Source organism: Lolium perenne, chromosome 3 (assembly GCF_019359855.2).
Source record: "Lolium perenne isolate Kyuss_39 chromosome 3, Kyuss_2.0, whole genome shotgun sequence".
Lineage (NCBI taxonomy): Eukaryota > Viridiplantae > Streptophyta > Magnoliopsida > Poales > Poaceae > Lolium > Lolium perenne.
The window spans coordinates 331,549,016-331,571,523 of NC_067246.2; the positions used below are offsets into that span (position 1 = coordinate 331,549,016).

A 22,508-nucleotide genomic window follows, 5' to 3' on the forward strand; every position below is an offset into this window, starting at 1 on the left:
TTTTATTTTTGAAATTTCTATCATTTTCTTTTATATTTTACATATCAAAAAAGGCGATCCAAGGGGGGAGGGGGTGAAGGGTGCGTGGGGAGTAAAAAATCCGAAAAAACCTTTAGTCCCGGTTGGGGACACCAACCGGGACTAAAGGGTAGACCTTTAGTCCCGGTTGGAGACACCAACCGGGACTAAAGGGCTATGGCAGGCTGTGGCCGGCGCAAGCCTCTTTAGTCTCAGTTGGTAACACTATTGATCGTCTCATTGTGGCTTTGGGTTGTGATTTTGCTATCAAGGATCTAGGCACGCTACACTATTTCCTTGGCCCGGAGGTCACGTATCCTGGTGATGGTCTTGCTCTCTCTCGGTAGAAGTACTCTCAGGATCTGTTCCCGGTGTTTCGATATGCTTGAGTGCAAGGCTGCCACTATGCCTATGTCTTCCACTGAGACTCTGTCTGCTACTGATGGTACTCTACTGTCTGCTGATGCTACTGACTATGGGAGTGTTGTTGGGGGTCTCCGGTATCTCACCATCATTCGACCTGATGTTTCCTACGCAATTATCCATGTCTGGCAGTATCTTCATGCACCTCGGGATACTCATTAGTCTGCCTATTAAGCGCATCCCGCGCTATGTTCGTTCCACTCTCACATATCATCTTTACCTTCGGCTGGCACCCTCTGGCGTGCTCTCGGCCTTCAGTGATGCGGATTGGGCTGGTAACCCAGATGACTGGCGATCAACGGGGGCTATGCAGTCTTCTTCGGTCCTAATTTTATCGTATGGAGTGCACGTAAGAAAGCTACAGTTTCTCGCGGTAGTACTGAAGCTGAATACAAGGCGTTGCCAATGCCACCGCCGAGCTTATTTGGGTTCAATCTTTGCTTCGTGAGTTGAAGATTCCCCAAGACCAGCCACCTGTCCTTTGGCGTGACACCTGTCCTCAAACCCGGTATTCCATGCCCGAACGAAACACATCGACGTTGATTATCATTTTGTGAGAAAACGAGTTACACAGAAGCTTATCTTCTCTAAGGATCAACTTGCTGATATCTTCACCAAACCGTTGTCGCTTCCGTTGTTCACCGGATGTAGACGCAATCTTAATTTCCTGAATACTTCAGGCCACAGCTAATATTGAGGAAGGGTGTTAAACCGTATATTTCCTCTATATGTAACATGTTTTTTTCCAAGCGATCCACCCCTCAGGGAGATCGATTTTCATTACCATAGGATAACGAAAAACACAAGTAGTAACATGTCAGGGAAGGGGGGGAGGGGAGCGCCGCCTAATGCTAGCGTTTAGAGGGAGTTTTTATTACAGACCAGGGACAGCAAAAGGCTAAAAACAGCATAAAATCCTAGCAAAAGCACAGGAATCTTCCAACGGCATCCAAAGTCACCAAAAAGCTTTTTCATTCTCCAACATCTTGAGCAACATCAGAGGAGCGATTCACGCAGCATCAGTCTCCATATCTTCTTCTTCACCTCTTGCAGTGTCGGCAGCCGCAGCGTCAGTGATAGTAAGCGTTCCTCCTCGACCAGATCTCCCTCCAGCAGCTGAGGATGAAGTGGCGGCCACAGTCGCCAGACGTAGCAGGTTATCAGCTCCAGTCTTGATATTGCTCTCATCAGCATCATTGTGAAGTCCTGCCCAATAGTTCATAAAAACAACAGACAGGCTGATTAGCTCACTGGGAGACTTGATCAATTTTATGTCAAAACAAGCTCTGTTACGGAGTTTCCAGATTGCCCAGCAAATCGCTGCAAGGCCAGCAATCTGAACATTCCTACTGGCAGGAACAAAACGTGGGAACCAATTGAAGAATTGTGTGAAGTTCCCAGGCCTGTCATTTGCACCAACAGCCACAGCAACTGTGCTCCATACATATTTTGCTGCAACACATTCAAAGAATAAATGGGAGATGGTTTCATTTTGGTGACAGAATTGACAGGATGCACTCCCACTCCAATTTCTTTTCAGAAGATTATCTTTTGTTGCGATTGCATTATGCCAAATTAACCACAGCCATATTTTTATCTTCAGAGGAATCCTGCTCTTCCACAGTTGTTTGAAGGATCTATCTGTACCATGCCTGCATAAGTGATTGTACATGGATTTCACAGAGAAAATTCCATTTTTTGTCCATTTCCACACAGGTCTGTCTCTCTCTTGGGAGAGGTTAACCTGTCTCACAATGCCCAGCAGACCATGAACTTGAGCAGCTAACTCTGGAGACAAGTATCTTCTGAATGAGAAATTCCATCCATGAGCAGCCACATCAGCAACTGTGATCTCTTGTTCATTACATATGTGGAAAATCTCAGGAAAAGATTCACACAAAGGATTACTACCACACCATGCATCTTGCCAAAAACTTGTTATTTTTCCATCTCCCACTTGCATTTTTCTGCCAGCTAAGTAAAAGCCTTTGATTTTTTGCATATCTGTCCATAAAGGAGAGTCACATGGTCTTTTTTTTGAGTAGAAGATACCAGCACCCTTGAGATATTTCCTATTCATGAAATCATTCCAAGGACTAGCTGAGGATTCAACCTTCCACCACCACTTACACATGAGGCTAATATTAAATTTAGTGAGATCTTTCAAGGCCAAACCACCTTTCTTTTTTGGTTTACAGATCCACCTCCATTTCACAAAGTGATATTTTCTCTTGTCAGCACTGCCAGCCCAGAAAAAGGATCTGATAGGCTTATCAATCTCTTCTATGGTTGTTTTATGTAACAATCTCATGGACATCTGATATACACCTGTGCTGGATAAGCAAGCACCAATTTTAATCATTCTACCACCAATGGACATGTTATTTCCTACCCAAGCACACATTTTCTTTTTTGTTTTATCTCCCAAGAAGCTCATCTCAGTAACAGTAGGTCTCCTAGCACAAATAGGAGTGCCTAAATATTTTATTGGCCAAGTACCACTTTTGCAGTTGAACAAGTCTGAATAGGTCTGAATCTTGTTATCATCATGAAGAACTAGCATAACTTCACTTTTATCAAAATTTATTTTCAGCCCAGACATTGCTTCAAAGAGATATAGTAACAGCTTGAGATTTCTGGCTTGTTCCAAATCATCTTGAATCAAAAGGATTGTGTCATCAGCATATTGGAGCATGGCAATCCCTCTAGGAATGATGTTATCAGCCAATCCTACAACAAGATCATTCTGCTGAGCCACAGACACCATCTTGGCTAGGCTGTTTGCTGCCATATTGAAGAGAAAAGGAGCAAAAGGATCTCCTTGTCTAACCCCTTTTTATGGCTGCCAAAATATGGTCCCACTGTATCATTGACTTTGACACTGAGTGTTCCTTCAGCAACTGCTTTTTAATCCATACCAGCCAGTTACTACTGAAACCCTTCTGCCTACAACAGTCAAACAAGAACTCCCAGTTTACTTTATCATATGCTTTTTCAAAGTCAATCTTCAACACCACCCCCTCCTGTTTTCTGAATTTTGTTTCCCTCAGCACTTCCTGGAGCAGTGCAACTCCATCAGTGATGAATCTGCCCTTAATGAAGGCAGTTTGGCAAGGATGTATCACTTTATCCATAATTGGAATTGCCCTGATCGTCAAGACTTTTGTGAAAATCTTAAAGAGAACTTGCAAGAGACAAATTGGTCTGTATTTCTGAATTCTATCTGCATTTGGCCCTTGGGGTATAAGAGTAATGATCCCATAGTTTATTCTTTTCAAATCAATAGCATGCCTGTGAAAATCATTGAAAGCAACCATCATATCTATTTTGATTATCTCCCAACACACTTTGTAAAATTCAGCAGGAATTCCATCTGGCCAGCTGCTTTATTACTCTCCATCAGATCAATGGCAATCTTGATTTCTTCCTCACTAAAAGTTCTGTCCATTATTTCTCTCTCTTCAGGGTTTATTATTTCATCAGTATTCCAAATCTGTTCCTCCAACCTGATACCAGAATCAACAGCTGGTCCAAAGAGATTTTTATAAAAATCAGTGGCATGATTCAACAAGTCATTTGTCCCATGAATAATATTTCCCCCATCAGACATAGAGAAAATAGTCCTTTTCCTCTTGCAGCCATTGGATATTCTATGGAAGAAAGAAGTATTAATGTCTCCTTGAAGGAGCCATTTTTCTCTGGATCTCTGTTGCCAATATTTCTCCTCTTTATCAAGAATAGAAAGAAGTTCTTGCTGTAACTGTGTTCTTCTCTTTATTTGAATGGCAGACAGAGGTTGATCTTCTTCCAGACTCTCTAATTCTTCCAGTTCTCTGTTGATCTCTTTTTTTCCTTTTGATATCTCTCCCCTTCAAATTTGCCCCCCATCCTTTCAGATCCTTTTTAACATTTTTCAACTTATGCTGCAATTTTCCCAGACTATCAGCTGCTCTTCTAGGGATTGACCAAGATCTGGATACTCTGCTAAGGAAATCATCTTCATGCAGCCATGCTTTCTCAAATTTAAAGTCTCTGTTCACTTTATTTTTTTGTTCCATAGTGTCTAAAATCAAAGGGTTATGATCTGACATTTCCTTGACAAGCTTGTGCACAGTAGCAAGAGGAAATAAACACTCCCAGGAATCATTCATCAAAAATCTGTCAAGTTTTTCCAGAGTGGGGTCCTGTTGGTTATTTGACCAAGTGTATTGACCACCCGATAGATAAATTTCTCTCAAACCATGACAATTAATGATAGCATTGAACATATCAGTCCATCTGTTTTTCCTCATATTTTTATTTTTCTCTGAAGGGAATCTGATGATATTGAAATCACCACCAATGAGTAAAGGCAACTCTTGATCACTACAGGCACTTCCCAGTTCAATCAGAAAGTCTTCTTTGTCTTCTATTTGGGCAGGCCCATACACAATAATCAAGTTCCACTTCATCTGTATATGTAACATGTGACATGTCCGTACCCATTGGTACCCTTTTATAATGAGATAGGCCACGCTCACGGTTGTGCCAGTTCCACCCAAAACATCACGTGTCTCTCGTTTAACAATGAGAGACACAAGGCACCAAAGGAAGTTGGAAAAAATAGATAACGAAAATGATGGAATGATGCCATTAGCGCATCATATTCGTATCCATAGCAGGTAGGTAGCACTTAGTTGAAATGTCGGATAGCCATGGATATATTCGATTTATGAAAGCATAGAGAAACTCTCTGGAGAATAACTTTTGTTTTTCTATCGGAATTCGGAACACAACCAGTGGTGCACGAATACTGTGCAAAGAACTGCAGACTGATCAGCACGCACGTCCGGCGGTGAGTGCCCAAGTTCTTGAGGGCTACTTTGGTTGGAGCCTGAGCGCGAAGGCCTGGAGCGACAGAAGCACCTGCCTGAGCCGCTCCCTGGTCTCGGCGTGGATGAGGTTGCCGTCGGCGTCGAACTTGGGCGGGTCGTCGTAGGCCTTGACGTGGAGCTCCGGCTTGTTGATGAAGTGCAGGTCCAGGAACACCCCGATCTGGCGGAGGTGGAACGCCGCCCTGCCCCCGCCGAAGCTGCCTCCCGCGCACACGATCGCCGCCGCCTTGTCCGCCCAGCAGCTCTTCTTGCCTCTCGACCCCCAGTCCAGCGCATTCTTCAGCGTGGCTGCGGCAATGGAAACATGTGAGTCGTATGAAGGACTGAGAGGATTGGACTGCAGAACTGGAGCTAAAATCCTGAAAGTTGGACATAAAATGCAGTACCGGTGATGGAGTAGTTGTACTCCGGCGAGGCGAAGATGAAGCAGTCAGCGGCGCGGACCCTGTCGCGGAACGCCTCGACGTCCGGCGGGAAGCCGTCGCCGTCGTCGGTCTCCAGGTCCGGGTTGGCCATTGGCAGGCCGGAGATGTCGACGTGGTCGATGTGCAGGCCCGGGATGGACTCTTGGCACAGCTCCTCGGCTTCAGTTGACAGAGGAAACAAACAGCACGCGGTGCGCACGGCGTCAGTCAGTTCCCGGTGTAACCACAAACTGAAGGTTACAGTCAGTACGTACCGGCGCGGATGAGGCCGCGGTGCCACGAGTCCTTGCGGAGGGAGCCGCAGAAGGCGGCCACGCGGAGGACGGTGGGCTTCGCCGGCGCCGTCGACGATGGCACGGCTTCCATGATGATGATTGATTTTCTTCCTTCTCTCGTGGAGGCCTTTGGTGGTTATAAAGAAGGCCGGATTTCATCCACCAGGTCGTCAGCTGATCGTGCCGCGCTGAAAGGGAGAGAGCGACTCGGCTTCTGATTTCATAATCTTTATTATTGTGACGAGCAGCTACAAGAGACATACCTACTCTCCACGTGGGCCTTCGTATGGTCCGTGCTCGGACTGCCGGCGAGATTCTCATCCATGGCTTATTTCTGATAATTAGCTACCTAAGAGCATCTTTAGTCGCTTCCCCTAAAACGTTTCTCAAAGAGATTTGTGGTATGTCGGATTAAAAAAAAATAGCCGCGTGCCTTAAAGCCTTCTTTTGTCCGGCCTGGCCCATTACGGTGTCCGGCGTCCCGAGCCGTCCCCGCTACACAGGGGACGCTCCGGCACGCCGGACATAGCGAAAAGCAAGGCGGGCTTCCACCTGTCGACGACTATTTTCATAACCGTTGGTTCGCGCCTTTTATTTCTCGTCGCTCCCTCCCTCCGCCTCCCACCCTTCCACCGCCGCTAGATTTGCCAGCCGCGAAGGCTGATCTCTTCTGAGTCGGCACCGTCGTCGCGGCTGGCTCTCTCGCTGGCATGTTCGCCTCCGACGCTTCGCTAGCGCGTCCCAGAACACGGCGTCAAATCCGCCCCACCTCCGCACACATAAGGTGTTCGGCAACTTGTCAGGTAGGCGCGATAGGCCAATGTTCGTAGCCTCGTCTGCCACGGCGTAATTTTAACCATTAATTTTGCTTCAGACATGGATAACGACGATGAGATGCTTGTCCGACTGCTGGAGGACGAGCAAGCTTTCGACAACGACATCCGGGAGCATTTGCTGATCATCGCGTCCCTCCAGGACATGATTGACCCCGAGGCAGAGAAGCAGAAGAGGCCGCGCCGCGGAGGATCAAAGCTGGGGAGAAAGAAGTCGAAGCCCCGGAGAAAGACGTCGAAGCCCCAGCAGAGGATGGAGGGGCATACCATGTTGCACAACGACTACTTCGCAGATGAGGCAACACATGCCGATAATTTTCGGCACCGGTATAGGATGAGCAAGAGTTTGTTCATGAATATCCTCCACGGCGTTCGAGAGTTTGACCCCTACTTCAAGCTCAAGCTCGACACTGTAGGCGTTGTCGGGTTCATGCACAACATGATCATCGAGGATGACCGCAAGAATCATGTCAGGAGACATGTTGGTTCCTATGAGTGTCAGGACCCTCTTGCGGAGGTTGATCATGAGTTGCCTGCAGATTTTGCTGATTTCCTCGCCATGCAGACAGAGATCCGAGACAACAATGTTTACGAGTAACTTCAAAATAATCTCGTTGAGCATATGTGGAGGATCAAAAGATTATCAACAAATGACGCGGCACCTTGATCTAGCCATATTTATTACATTTGTTTAGTTGTTTTATTGTTTGTTGTATTTTAATTTGAAAACAATCTCGACAAACATATTTATTTGTATGCTATATTTAATAAATAGTTGTGTTTTCGAAAATCCTATAAAAAAAGTTTGAAGGCAACGTTTGGACGCGCCCCCCAAACGTTCGATCCGGCGGCGTTTGGGAATACTTTGGGGGATGCGGCTGGAGATGCTCTAATTCATCTCAGGTTATCAGTGGTTCTTTAGCGTTGTGTGGCAAAAATCAGGAACTCCCTCCTGGATCAAAATATAAGGCATGAATTTTTTTCCGGCTGTTTTTTATGCACAACTTTTAACTGCTTATATACTAAAATATATGGATTGAGAATATATAAATGATATTGTTGCATTGTCATGTAATTCTCTTTCACTTTTTATACAAATTTTGTTAACATATTACAAGTATAAATCATGGTCAAAGTTGTAAAACGTTGACCAGCAAAATCTAAGGACGCCTTACTAAGAAAAATTAGCATACTCAAAAAAAAAAGTACGGGGAACGGTTTTTGAATGCGCACACAAAACCCCAATTCAGTTGACTTCAGGTCGCACCGCCACACTGCTCGCTTCAGCAAGTGGAATAAACCCTAGGGATAGTTCTAGGTTTTTCTACCCGTTAGGATTATATCTGCAAAACTTTCTAGACAATTGCTTTCTCATGGTCTATCGGCTAGTGTTCATGTTTGTTTGGTCATGTAACTTGATTTTCTATTAACAAAATGTGTGGTTGCTCTCAAAAGGCCAACCCACTCCCAGGTTGACCCTAATGCAGGCCCAATTCCACGATCTTGAACGCGAGGGTTGCGTTGCGGTATTGTCTTTGGACGAGTGCACGCTCAATGTAGTTTTAGAAACGACTAGCCATTGTGAAGTCTCCCAAACCATGAATAGTCGTGGCATCCATGGTGAAGTCCGTGGGACATATGCATGAGGGGAGGAAGGAGGGGAGGGATGGGTGGCGGGTGAGAGGATGGGATCGAGACGGATGGGGAGGGGAGACGATTTCGGGAGCTTATCATTGAATGTGGCTAGTGAATAGGAAAAAAAAAGCAGTGACCCAATGACATGTGGATCCCATGGGTCATTTTTTCAATATTGTGTCTATTATCGGAGCATATGTGACATAACAAAAAAAACATTTTGATTATGGCGAGTGTTTGAGTACCAAATTGTTTGGTGTCAATTATAGGGACGGGAATTTTTCTCACATGGGTGCAAAAACACCCCATAAACCCCAAAAAATTGTAGCAATTTGAAATATTAAAAAAAATCGATTCCTCCTGGAAACCAACGATGATCAAGTATTATACTCTTATAAAATTGTTTGGGCAAGAAACGATTTCCATGGACTTCAAGGAAAAAAAACAAAAATTTATAAGGAATGTAGCGAGAATAGTACATAGGCACGGGCCGTTTCCATTTTGAACTTTTTAAAACTTTTCTGAATTTATTTTTGTATGCATGTGGGTGCTTTGGCACCCATGTGCATCCATGTATTTTCCCCGCTATAGTTGTTGAATGGTCAGCAGCCGCGATGATTGGAAAGTCATGGATGGCTGCTAGACATTGCATGCGGTCTGCACCAACTTCGGTTTAAAAATCCATTCCACGCAGGCGGCCTCCAAACCACTATTTTTATTGAGTCAAGGTTGAAGCTACTCTCCTGCTTTCTGTCTCTTTCTTTCCCCAGAGGTCTTGCAACTGTCCATTATTGCTCTACATCGCCTTAAACTGTACTACTATAACAATTTACCACTTCATCTATAGTTAATTTATAGCTAACATATACTACAATAGTAAGCTATAAAAGTGTAATACTTTACAATATATGGCCCACCTTTTAGTCTCACGTGAAGCACGTGCTAGAACTGGCTATTAGATAAGAGCACACTTCTCTTCTCTCTCCTAATCTTTCCCCTCCAACTAAGCAAAATTATAATATTTTATCTCTTATAGCCAGCTGACTGTAACTTATTGTACTTGCTCTTAGAGCAACTCCAATAGTATAGCCGGTTGTTGCTATAAGCAACATTCCATCATTGAGGAATTCACCGCCAGAGCTCTCGAGCAGGGTCTGGTGGTAGGTGGGGGTGTGGCTGCTTGCTATGGCCCTCCAATCAAGGGAGCCGACGACGGTCGGCGGCAACATCTCTCTCTCTCCCCTCCAGTAAGGCTCGATTGCAGTGTATATTTGCAGGTTTTTGTTTTTTTAGAGAAATAGGACTCCAAACCCCGGCTCTAATTATATTGAAACCTTCCGACCAACTACATCATTCAGTTTTGTTTTTTCACTACAGAACAGCTGCATATCATACAACGCAAAACAAAACCAAATGTTTTTTAGGCCACAGATCACAACACTAGAAGTTTTAACTGACACACAGCAAAGGCTAAACGAAACAGCTCCAAAAACCAACAGCAACAGCACCCCAGGAAGCAGCTTTTTTCAGGGACGATCTAGGACTTTGAAGCCTGCACCGTCGCCCACCAGAATCAGATTGTTTGCCTCCAGGGTCCTCGCTAGGTCTTCAGCCGTAATCAACATCGGTCCAAAACCCCTCATGTTGTTCATGTCACATACTTCCAGAAATCGATCTTGCCTTCTTGTGAGGCGTCAGCCAGGCTCCGGCCACGACAGCAGCGGTGGCAGCCGAGTCAAAGTCTCCATCTTGCTCAGCAACAGTTTCAGCTCTTCTCTTCCTCCCTCCTTCAGCAGGATTTCCCACTGAGCACAGCTGCAAACCATGCGACTCCACAGCCCCTGCATGCCAATCCATTGAGAACGATTGAAGACATGATAATTTCTGGTAATCCAGATAGTTCTCAATACAACAGCAAAGATCATATTGTACTTATTATTCTTTTTCTTTTCATTCCAAAGAGATGTAATGTCAGTCATGCTTGAAATATTAAGATTAAGACCCAAAGCTAAAACAGTTTCTTTCCAAATATTGGAAGCAACCACACAGTCAAAGAAAAGATGTTGACAGGATTCCAATTCATTGCAAAAAAAACACAAGTTATATCATCAACACTTTGTCTCTTGACCAAGTTATCTATAGTGAGTAACTTATTGTGGAATAGCAACCAAAGAAAGAAATGAATTTTTGGGTGTACCTTAATTTTCCAAACACAATGAATATCAACATGCTTAATCCCTCCAAAGTTAACCACATCATACATGGATTTCACACTATAAATCCCCTTTGCTTCCCACATCCAAATCAAACCATCCTTCATATTATTCAATGAAATAGTTTGAGCGATTTGCTGAATTTCTAACCACTGCATCATCAATCTATGGTCAAAACATCTCCTAAATGTTACTTTCAGATAAGACCCATCCCAAAGATCAGCAATGGTCTTATTATGTTCATTTACTAGGAAATAGACTTCCCAATATTGAATAGCCAGGCTACAGGACCCAAACCAATGATCTTCCCAAAACTTAATACTCCTACCATCCCCTACTTTCCACTGATAACCCATCTTAGCAGCTTTGGCAGCCCACATAACCCCTTTCCAAAAGGGAGAGGCACCACTAGATGAGCAAGAGAAGAAGTTAGGGTTATCCACATTATATTTGTTGTCCACTATCTGGTTCCACAGCTTGTTCTCATTTAGGTGATATCTTTTAATCCAGGAGGCTAATAGACACATGTTCATCTCTGATAAATCAAGAATGCCTAAGCCTCCATATTCTCTTTTCCTAGTGACCAACCCCCAATTAGCTAGGTGATACTTATGATGTCCCTCGTAATTGTCCCAGAGACAGTGAGCCATCTGAGAATTAATAAGGGTAATAGCCCACTTGGGGAATTTGATCACACTAAGTAAATAGATAGGAATACTGGCTAGGACACTTCTAACCAGCTCTAACTTAGGAGCATGGTTAAGAAGCTTACCTCTCCAACCAACAGCTCTTTTGCGGATCTTGTCAACAACATGTTGTATGTACTCTTTCCTAAGCTTACTGTGATGTAGGGGGACTCCTAGATATTGCATAGGGAAATCCCCTAACTTACAACTCAAAGATTGAGCAATATGTTGTGCATCATTCTTAGTTTTGACACCTGTACCGTAGGGAAATCCTTAGTTTTGATCAAAAAATATTCATATCAAAATTCGGAAACCACTTTTGTACACTAGAATTCCACGTTCTACTAGGAAACCGAGCTAAAACAAGTTAATATGGCTTGCATATTGGTATACTGCATGGGTGTGTAGCTACCCATGCGGGTACCGAATGCACTCTCTATATATACGGATGAAGCTTGCTACCCGCATGGGTAGCTACACACCCATGCAGTATACCAATATGCAAGCCATATTAACTTGTTTTAGCTCAGTTTCCTAGTAGAACGTGGAATTCTAGTGTATAAAAGTGGTTTCCGAATTTTGATTTGAACTTTTTTTTGTCAAAGTCAACTCAATATTCAAAAAGTCAATGCAAAATACGTTGGTGAGTTGACTTTGATCAAAAAATATTCATATCAAAATTCGGAAACCACTTTTGTACACTAGAATTCCACGTTCTACTAGGAAACCGAGCTAAAACAAGTTAATATGGCTTGCATATTGGTATACTGCATGGGTGTGTAGCTACCCATGCGGGTACCGAATGCACTCTCTATATATATATATATATAAACAAAAAGGCAAACTGCATCATTCTCATCCACATTAATAGGGACTAGATCACATTTATGAAAATTAATCCTCATACCAGACATATGCTCAAAACAAGCCAAAATCCATTTTAAATTTATGGCAGAATGTAAACTATTTTCTAGGAAGAGCAGAGTATCATCAGCATACCGCATACTAATGATCCCCCCAACTCTTGCATGAGTCTAGCTATCTGTCCATTAACAGCAGCTTTGGACAAGACCTTAGTGAACACATCAGCCATGAAATAAAAAAGGATGGGGGATACGGGATCCCCCTGCCTTACACCTCTACTTGTGAGGAAGAACTGACTATTGTAGTCATTAATCCTAACACCAACAGACCCATTGTGCAAGAGTCCAGCAATTATAGACATCCACCTGGGGATAAAACCCCTCATCCTCATGACTCTCAAAAGAAAGTCTCTGTCCACCCTATCATAGGCCTTTTCATAATAAAGTTCAAAAATAAAACCAGATTAACCCTTGTGCACTGCATCATGAATAACTTCATGTGCAGAGACAACACTCTCAAAGATATATATCCCCTTAATAAATGTTGTTTGATTACGAGAAATAAGTTCTTCACTAATCACACCCAGCCTATTAGTGGCACACTTTGAGAAAATCTTAAAACTACAGTCGGTTAAGGCAATAGGTCTGAATTTCTGTATAGTTGCAGCATCAGCCTCTTTTGGAATCAAAGTCAGTAAAGAGAAATTCAATCTAAAAAGTTCTAGATTCCCCTCATTCCAATCCCTCACCATAGCCATGAAATCAACTCTAATGAGCTCCCAAAAGTGTTGATAAAAAAGAAAAGAAAAACCATCAGGTCCAGGAGCACCCTCAGCATAAGAGCCAAAGATTGCATCCTTTACCTCTTTTTCAGAAAAAAGCAGCATTAAGCATATCATTATGTTCTTGGGACACCATATCCCCAGGGTCCCAAAATTCATCCATCAAATCAATGCCAAGGAAAGGTTCTTTGGAAAAAAGGTCCTTATATTATTTAACAGCAATATCTAACATACCTTTGTTGTCTTCAACCATCCCTGTTTCACCTTGCAATTGACAGATTTGCTTCTTCCTCCTCCTCTGATTTGCTACAGAATGGAAGTAAGCAGTGTTACGATCCCCTTCTAAAATATATCTTTCTCTAGACCTTTGTCTATCTTTTATTTCTCATTACTCGAAATTTTAGTAAGCTCAACAGAAATATCTTTCATTTTGGTTTTAGAAGCAGAGGATGCAGCTATGGCTTGCTTGTGGCTCTTTCTTCTATTGGCTAGTCTCAGGCATGAGAGTTTGAATTTCTTTTGAAAAGCAAGTGCGGCTCAGTCATAAGTGTTAATAATAGCATGAAGTAAGTTGTCGGTTCCAAGAGAGCATAAAAAGATCCGGTCACAAGGAAAGTTTCGGAACATAGAGATTCAGAAAGAATATCAAGCAAGTCATATTCAGCAACCAACCCTTGTTTGAGCTTCCTTTGTGCAGATTCAACGTTGGCTGACCAACCTATCAAACCTTCCCTAGTATTCCTCATTTTAAATTGCCACCTATCAAGAGAATTTTGAATATGACAAGGAGATTGCCAGAACTTGGCAACCACTTGTTCAAAACCCTCAATCTTAAGCCACCATTTTTCAAATCTGAATTGTTTATCATGCGGAATTTTCAAAGCACCAGTGTCCACAATAAGAGGGGTATGATCACTCCTAGCTCTAGCTTTTGAAGATAAACTACTAGCAGGAAATAAAGCATCCCAAACAGTGGACACAAAAAATCTATCTAGTAAGGCCATGACCAAATTATCTTGATTATTAGCCCATGAGAATTGTCTACTTGAGTTTTTAAGCTCCATAAGATTGAATTTGTTAATCCAATAATTAAACAAATTGGCCCAGTGTTGGTTGATATTACGAGTTATCTTTTCACATTTTTCTCTAATGGGATTGAGGTCACCACCAATTAAGGTAGGACCATTCCAGCAAGCATAAACATTATGCAACTCATTGATGAAATCTAGTTTGTGCTCCTCATAAGCAGAGCCATAAACAGCTATGACTCTCCAAATAACATTTTCTTTTTTGGCTTTGATTTACACAGAGACACAGTAAGTAAAAATATCCCACTTAACTATGTCAAACAAATCATTGCTAATGCCAACAAGGATCCCTCCAGCAGTTTTAACAGCTGGCAACCAATTACAAGAGAATCTCCCTCCTGGATCTAGTTGTTGCACCTGTAAACTAGAGAAATCCTCTCTTTTTTATTCAGAAAAGCATATAATATCAGGGCATATCTCTCTAATGAGATCATGCACTCTAGTGATCTTATCAGGCCTATTTAAGTCTCTAGGGTTCCAAATTAGAGCTACAACCATTTTTCAAAATCAATTTCCTTCTCTCCCTTTTCCTACTATGGACTAGTGTCCAAGGTTCATCTTCATCAGGTACATCACTAATGTAATCCTCCTGATCAGATAAAACCCCATTCCCATCCTCCAAACATACCCTTATTTCTTCCACAGATAGACTAATGTCAATAGGAAGGAAACAAGCAGGGTTAGACTGATGAAAATCATCAAGTATTTTTGTTTCAACCTCTTTAATCTTATTAATGATAGTATCGGCATTTAGCTTTTTATCTCCTAGGCTAATGCTAGCATTTTTTTGCTTTATCAAGTAAATTTTGATTATCAAGAGCAGCAAAGGAATTAGAAAAACCAGAAATCTTGTTACCTTTAGGAATTTCCAGATTTCTTGCCTTCTTAAAATCTTGAGCTTTTTCAATAATAGTCTTGCCATCTCTTGGGATCCTAGAGCTCATTCTTGTAGCGTGCACAGGTCCCCACTACTTCTTCTCCGTCCATACCACAGAAGGCATGGGAGGGTCAGGTTTGTTGGAAACACCTTCACCAATCATCTCTTTAACACCCTCAGTTTCTTCATCACTCTCAGCATCAAAATGTTGAAGGAGATTCTTCCCAATGTTATCCTCAGCATTTCTTATCACAAAAGCATTATCAGCAGAGATGTGTGGCTCTTTTCCAAACACTTTATCTTGTACACTTGTTTCCAAACTCTGATGAGCAAGAAATCTAGAAACACTCCTTCCACCAATAGGAGGGATGGAAGGATCTATCTCCATCTTGTTATTGCTTCCACCAGTCTTGCTCTTGTCCAAAGCCTTGAAATCATCACCAAGTTCAGTGTCATCATCAATGTTGTCTCCTTCATTACTATGACCAGGGTCTTCATCATCATCCCCATCCAGATCAATAGCTTCTCCTTCAGCCTCCACAAGGAAATCAATCAGGAAGAAACATTGCTCCATTTCAAAAAGCTTGTTGTATGGGATTTTGGATTTGTCCCTTACAACCACCTTAACTCTCACTTCCTTGTAGAAACTCCTGAAGATGACATGCCCATAATTGTTGACAAGCACACGTAGAGTAGTGGAGACTTGTCATATTGTCTTCCATGTCAGCCACTTAGCAGGAATGCCAAGTATCTTGACCCAAACCTCTTGAAATTCATCAAAAGGTTCAGCTTCACCTTCCCAATTCACAAAGTATATCACCACTCCTTCCTTCTTGAGATTAATGGAGGTGTACTCCACTAATTCCTTGATTCTTGCTAGGAGGAAACCTCACCAAAAACCTTTTAGGACCAAGCTGTCTGATTTGCCAGAACCAATTTACCTTCCACATTTCATTGAAGCATTTCTCAAGATCCTCAGCAAATATTTCTCCCTCTTTGACCACAACCACCCCTACATTGTCCATATTCAGCCATTGAACTTCTTCTGGCCCTTCCACCTCCACATGAAAGAAACCCAGTCCAGGATTAGCACTCCCCCAATATTGGGCAGTAGGTAGAAGAGAGTACCACATCAGACAAGTATCCATGTGATGCCCAATTTTGCTGCAAATGAAACATCTTTTGATTCTGGTGCATAGACCTACATAATGACCAAGCTCACCACAGTTGTAACAAGTAACATTCTTGAATTTGGGGTCCAGAATAGGTCCAGGACCATTAGCCACTGTCAACTGCATATTGTTCCCAATCCTATCACCGCTAGTCTTGGATCCATCAGAAGCAATCCCTTTCCGATTCTTCTTCTTATTCTTATTACCACCAAAGCTTTGATGCTGATGTGAAGTATTTAGACTGGCACTACTACCCTGGCTATTAGTTTGAGGAAGGCTGGGAGCAACACCCTGAGGCAGCATCATCATGGGATTGAAACCAGGCAGTGAAATTTGCTGATTGCCAAAGAACTGCGACCACTGACTCATCGGCATATTCCACATATTTGGTTGCATCATTGAAAACATACCTTGTCTAGCCGTCCCCATGTGCTGCATCATGGGTTGGGGGAACTCACTTTTGACAGTCACTGGGTCAGGAGCGACGCCAAGGGAGGTTGCACCCGCTGTTGCATTCGCGGCTGCCGCTGGAGGGGCATGACCACCACCAGACCCACGACCACCCCCCAGCTCCACCAAACCTTCCCTCACCTCGACCCCCTCCCGCCATCTTGACTACCTCCACGAATGATCTCCTCCCTTCTTCCGCTCCCCACAGTTCTGAGAACTTGATCACTGTTGGCTTGGGAAGGAAACCCGCTCTGGCGGGGTAGCAATCTGTGGGAGAGAAGGATCTCGCCTGGACCAACTCCCTCCTGACCCAGACAAGAGTCTGAGAGCCAGGATGAGCCCTAGATCCGACCAGGCGGAGTTTATCTGAGACGGGCGGAGCCTCCTCCACTATAGTCAGCTTATGCAGTGACTTGTATAGAATTGGCTCAGTGGCAAGGCTAGCGAGTGCGCAGCCAGCCCACCCAGGTTCGAATCCCCATCTTGCGGTAATTTTGCAGGGAGGGGCAAACTTTAAACCGGGTTATAATCCTAGCGTCTATCCACAGGGAGAGTCTCATCCTACCTAACAATGTATAGCCAAGGGAGGGATCATTCCCCCGTTGGTCAACATTTTTGTATAGAATTGGCTGTAGGGATTCGTAGCATAGAAAACAAAAAAATTCTACCGCAAGAACGAATAACAAGCCAATATCTAATCTAGTAGATGGTAGCAACGAGGTGAAGATCAACATACCCTCGAAGATCGCTAAGCGTTAATGAGATAAATCTCGTGGTTGATGTAGTCGATCACTTGCCTCTTGCAAAAGCGCGTAGAAGATCTTGACGGTGCCACAGTCGGGCAGCACCTCCGTACTCGGTCACACGTTCGGTGTTGATGACGACGTCCTTATCCCCGTTCCAGCGGGAAGCGGATGTAGTAGATCCTCCTCGAAATCCCAATAGCACGACGGTGTGGTGGCGGTGGTGGTGGAGATCTCCGACAGGGCTTCGCCTAGGCCCCGCGAGAGAGATGGGAGGAGGGGCGGCTAGGATTTGGGGAGAGGGGGCACTTGGGGCGCCGGCCTTGGGTGCCCTTGGGTGGTGCGGCTCTAGTGGTGGACGGCCCCCTCCCTCTCTCCCTCATTATATAGGTGGAACCCCAAGGGTTAGCCCAAAGATTCGAATAAGACTCCAACTCAAAAACTTACCAAAGGGTGAAACCTAGGGGGAGTGGGACTCCTCCCTTTCCTTCCCTCATGGCCGCCCATGGTGGTGGAGTCCACCATGGACTCCACCTTCCCCTTAGGGTGGCCGGCTAGGGTTGGTAGAGTCCAACCGGGACTCCACCTTCCATGGTGATTTCTTCCGGAAGGTTCTAGAACATTCTAGCGCCTTCCATAAATACACTGGATCATTTCCAAACTGGCAAAGTGACTTCCTATATATGAATCTTATTCCCCAGACCATTCTGGAACTCCTCGCGATGTCCTGGATCCCATCCGAGACTCCGAACAACATTATAACTCCATTCCATATTCCATATCTACTTAAAACGACATCAAACCTTAAGTGTGTCACCCTACGGTTCGAGAACTATGTGGACATGATCGAGACTCCTCTTCGATCAATAACTAATAGCGGGACCTGGAGATCCATAATAGATCCCACATATTCAACGATGACTTTGTGATCGAAAGAACCATTCACATAAAATAACAATTCCCTTTGTCTCGCGATATTTTACTTATCCGAAGTTTGATCGTCGGTATCTCCATACCTAGTTCAACTTCGTTACTGATAAGTATTCTTTACTCGTACCGTGATATGATATCCCTTGTGAACGAGTCACATGCTTGCAAGCTAATCAGATATCATTCCACCGAGAGGGCCCAGAATATATCTATCCGTCATTAGGATGGACAAATCCCACTATTGATACAAGTGCCTCAACCCTATACTTTCCGAACACTTAATGCCACCTTTATAACAACCCATTTACGCAGTAGTGTTTGGTGTCATCAAAGCATCCATCTGGTGTAGGTGATTAACAAGATATCATGGTCGAAGGATTAAGTTACTATGCAAATTATAGCTTGAGGCATAAAGAATTAAATTTCTTGATCATATGCTATGCTTACTACGGGTGTATGTCCATCACATCATTCACCTAATGATATGACCATGTTATTAATAACATCCAATGTTCATGATCATGAAACTATGATCATCTATTAATTAACAAGCTAGTTTAACAAGAGGCTTACTAGGGACTCTTTTATATTTACATAACACACATGTATTAATGTTTCTGGTCAATATAATTATAGCATGAGATGCGAGAAATGCACTTTGGCTCATAGGAGCATATGCTCCCATTATGTGAATGCACATTTTAAAGTGTCAAAAAATTCTAAACTAAATTTTTACATGTACATCTAAACATTTTATGTTGGTACACAAGTTTTCAAAAAAAACTAAAAACAATTGTGGCTCCTATAAAAAAGACAAGTTTTGATGCTATAACACGACTACGTACAGGAATTTTTTTTGTCTTTTTTGTACACGCCACATAAAATGTTGTTTCTCCGCGAAAATTTGTGCACTAACATAGAATATCACGATGTACACCAAAAAAATTATATCAGAATTTTTTAACATTTTTAAAATTGTTTTTTAATTATTTTATATAATGAGAGCATTTGCTCCTATGAGCCAAATTGCCACCTCCATGAGATGCAAACTATTATCATAAACACAAAGATATAATAATAACCACTTTATTATTGCCTCTTGGGCATATCTCCAACAGCCTCCCACTTGCACTAGAGTCAATAATCTAGATTACATAGTAATGTACCTAACACCCATGGCGTTCTGGTGTAGGTCATGTTTCGCGCTAGGGAGAGCTTTAGTCAACGGATCTGCCACATTCAGATCAGTGTGTACTTTGCAAATCTTTAAGTCACCATCTTTGATGTACTCGCGAATAGAATGAAAACATAGCTTTATATGCTTCAGCTTCTTGTGTGACCTTGGCTCCTGCGCATTGGCTATGACACCCATGTTGTCACAATAGATGGTCATCGGGTCCAACGCACTAGGAACCACACCAAGCTCGGTAATGAAACACTTCATCCATATTGCCTCTGATGAAGCCTCCGAAGCAGCTATGTATTCCGATTCAGTTGAAGATTTCGCCAAAACGCTTTGCTTAGCACTCCTCCAGCTTACTGCTGCACCATTCAAAATAAATATGTATCCGGATTGAGACTTAGAGTCATCCGGATCAGTGTTCCAACTAGCATTGGTGTAACTGGTTACAGCAAGCTCTTGGTCACCTCCATAACAAAGAACTTTTCAAGTACTTCAGTATATTCTTGACCGTTGTCCAGTGTTCCATTCCTGGATCACTTTGATATCTAATGGTCAAACTAACAGCATGTGTGATATTCGGTCTTGTACACAGCATGGCATACATGATAGAGCCTATGGTCGACGCATAGGGGATCTTGTTCATCCTTTCTCTCTCTTCTGCCGTAGCTGGACTTTGAGTTTTACTCAAGGTCTTACCTGGTAACATGGGCAAGACCCTTTCTTGCTTTTATCCATTCTAAACTTCTTTAGAATCTTATCCATGTATGTACTCTGTGAAAGCCCTATTAGGCGTCTTGATCTATCTCTATAAATCTTGATGCCTAAAATGTACGCTGCTTCTCCAAGGTCCTTCATTAAAAAACACTTATTAAAATAACCTTTTATACTACTCAGAAGTTCTACATCATTTCCAATCAATAATATGTCATCCACATATAATATTAGGAATGCTATAGAGCTCCCACTCACTTTCTTGTAAATACAAGCCTCTCCATGGGTTTGTATAAATCCAAAGTCTTTGATCACCTTATCAAAGCGTCGGTTCCAACTCCGAGATGCTTGCTTCAGTCCATAGATTGAACGCTGAAGTTTGCATACCTTGTTAGCATTTTTATGATCGACAAAACCTTTTGGTTGTATCATATACAACTCTTCCTCAATGTCACCATTAAGGAATGCCGTTTTGACATCCATCTACCAAATTTCATAATCCAAAAAATGCAGCTATTGCTAACAATATCCTCACAGACTTTAGCTTCGCTACATGTGAGAAAGTCTCATCGTAGTCAAATCCTTTAATTTTTCGGAACCCTTTTCGCGACAAGTCGAGCTTTATAGACAGTAATATTACCATCAGCATCTATTTTTCTTTTGATGATCCATTTATTCTCGACAGCCTTGCGGCTATCTGGTAAGTCTACCAAAGTCCATACTTGATTATCATACATGGATCCCATTTCGGATTTCATGGCCTCTAGCCATTTGTTGGAATCTGGGCTCATCATTGCTTCCTCATACGTTGCAGGGTCTTCATCATTGTTGTCCAAAATAATGAAATTTAGACAAGGATCATACCAATCAGGAGTGGTGTGAACCCTCATCGACTTGCGAGGTTCAGTAGTAACTTCGTTCGAAGTTTCATGATCATTATCATTAGCTTCCTCACTAATCGGTGTAGGCGGCCGCACAAGAACATCCTCCTGTGTTGCGCTACTCTGTTTTTCAAGAGAAGGTTCAGTAACCTCGTCGATTTCTACTTTTCTTCCAGTTACTTCTTTCGAGAGAAACTCCTTTTGAAGAAAGGATCCGTTCTTGGCAACAAAGATTTTACCTTCGGATCTGTGATAGAAAGTATACCCAATTGTTTCTTTAGGGTATCCTATGAAGACGCATTTCTCCGCTTTGGGTTCGAGCTTGTCAGGTTGTAACTTCTTTACATAAGCTTCGCAGCCCCAAACTTTAAGGAATGACAACTTAGGTTTGTTTTCAAACCACAATTCATACGGTGTCGTTTTAACGGATTTAGATGGTTCCCTATTTAAAGTGAATGCAGCTGTCTCTAACGCATAAGTCCAAAAAGATAACGGTAAATCTGTAAGAGACATCATAGATCGAACCATATCCAATAAAGTTCGATTAAGACATTCGGACACACCATTGCGCTGTGGTGTTCCCGGCGGTGTCAACTGTGAAAGTATTCCACATTTCTTTAAATGCATGCCAAACTCATAACTCAGATATTCACCTCCACGATCAGAACATAGAAATTTAATCTTCTTATTACGTTGATTTTCTACTTCACTTTGGAATTCCTTAAACTTCTCGAAAGTTTCGGATTTATGTTTCATCAAGTAGATATACCCATATCTACTCAAATCATCTGTGAAAGTAAGAACATAACGATAACCACCGCGCGATGCTACACTCATTGGTCCACATACATCAGTATGTATGATTTCCAACAAGTCTGTAGCTCGCTCCATAATACCAGAGAATTGAGTCTTTAGTCATTTTTCCCATTAGACATGCTTCGCATTTATCAAGTGATTCAAAATCAAGTGATTCAAGTAGTCCATCAGAATGGAGTTTCTTCATGCGTTTCACTCCAATATGACCAAGACGACAGTGCCACATATATGTAGAATTATCATTCAATTTCTTTCGTTTAGCATCAATGTTATGTATATGTGTATCACTACTATCGAGATTTAACAGAAATAAACCATTCAACTCAGGTGCATGACCATAAAAGATATTATTCATATAAATCGAACAACCATTATTCTCAGACTTGGATGAATAACCACTTTGCAATAAACAAGATCCAGATATAATGTTCATGCTTAACGCAGGCACCAAATAACAATTATTTAGATTTAAAACTAATCCCGATGGTAGATGTAGAGGGAGCGTGCCGACGGCGATCACATCGACCTTGGATCCATTTCCAACGTGCATCATCACCTCGTCCCTCGCTAGTCTCCGTTTATGCTGTAGCTCCTGTTTCGAGTTACATATATGAGCAACCGAACCAGTAT

At 42.6% G+C, this 22,508-nt stretch overlaps 1 protein-coding gene across 1 annotated transcript; it reads right to left on the reverse strand.

Annotated features, from left to right (window-relative positions):
- Window positions 1-4,873: 4,873 nt before the first annotated feature.
- LOC127345831 (probable NADPH:quinone oxidoreductase 1) lies at window positions 4,874-6,210 on the reverse strand. Its single transcript, XM_051372369.2, has 3 exons — window positions 5,995-6,210; window positions 5,702-5,899; window positions 4,874-5,603 (listed from the first exon to the last, which is right to left on the reverse strand). Exons 1-3 carry the CDS (start codon window positions 6,104-6,106, stop codon window positions 5,299-5,301), a joined length of 615 nt encoding a protein of 204 aa, XP_051228329.1. The 5' UTR covers window positions 6,107-6,210; the 3' UTR covers window positions 4,874-5,298.
- Between the last annotated feature and the right edge of the window lie 16,298 nt (window positions 6,211-22,508).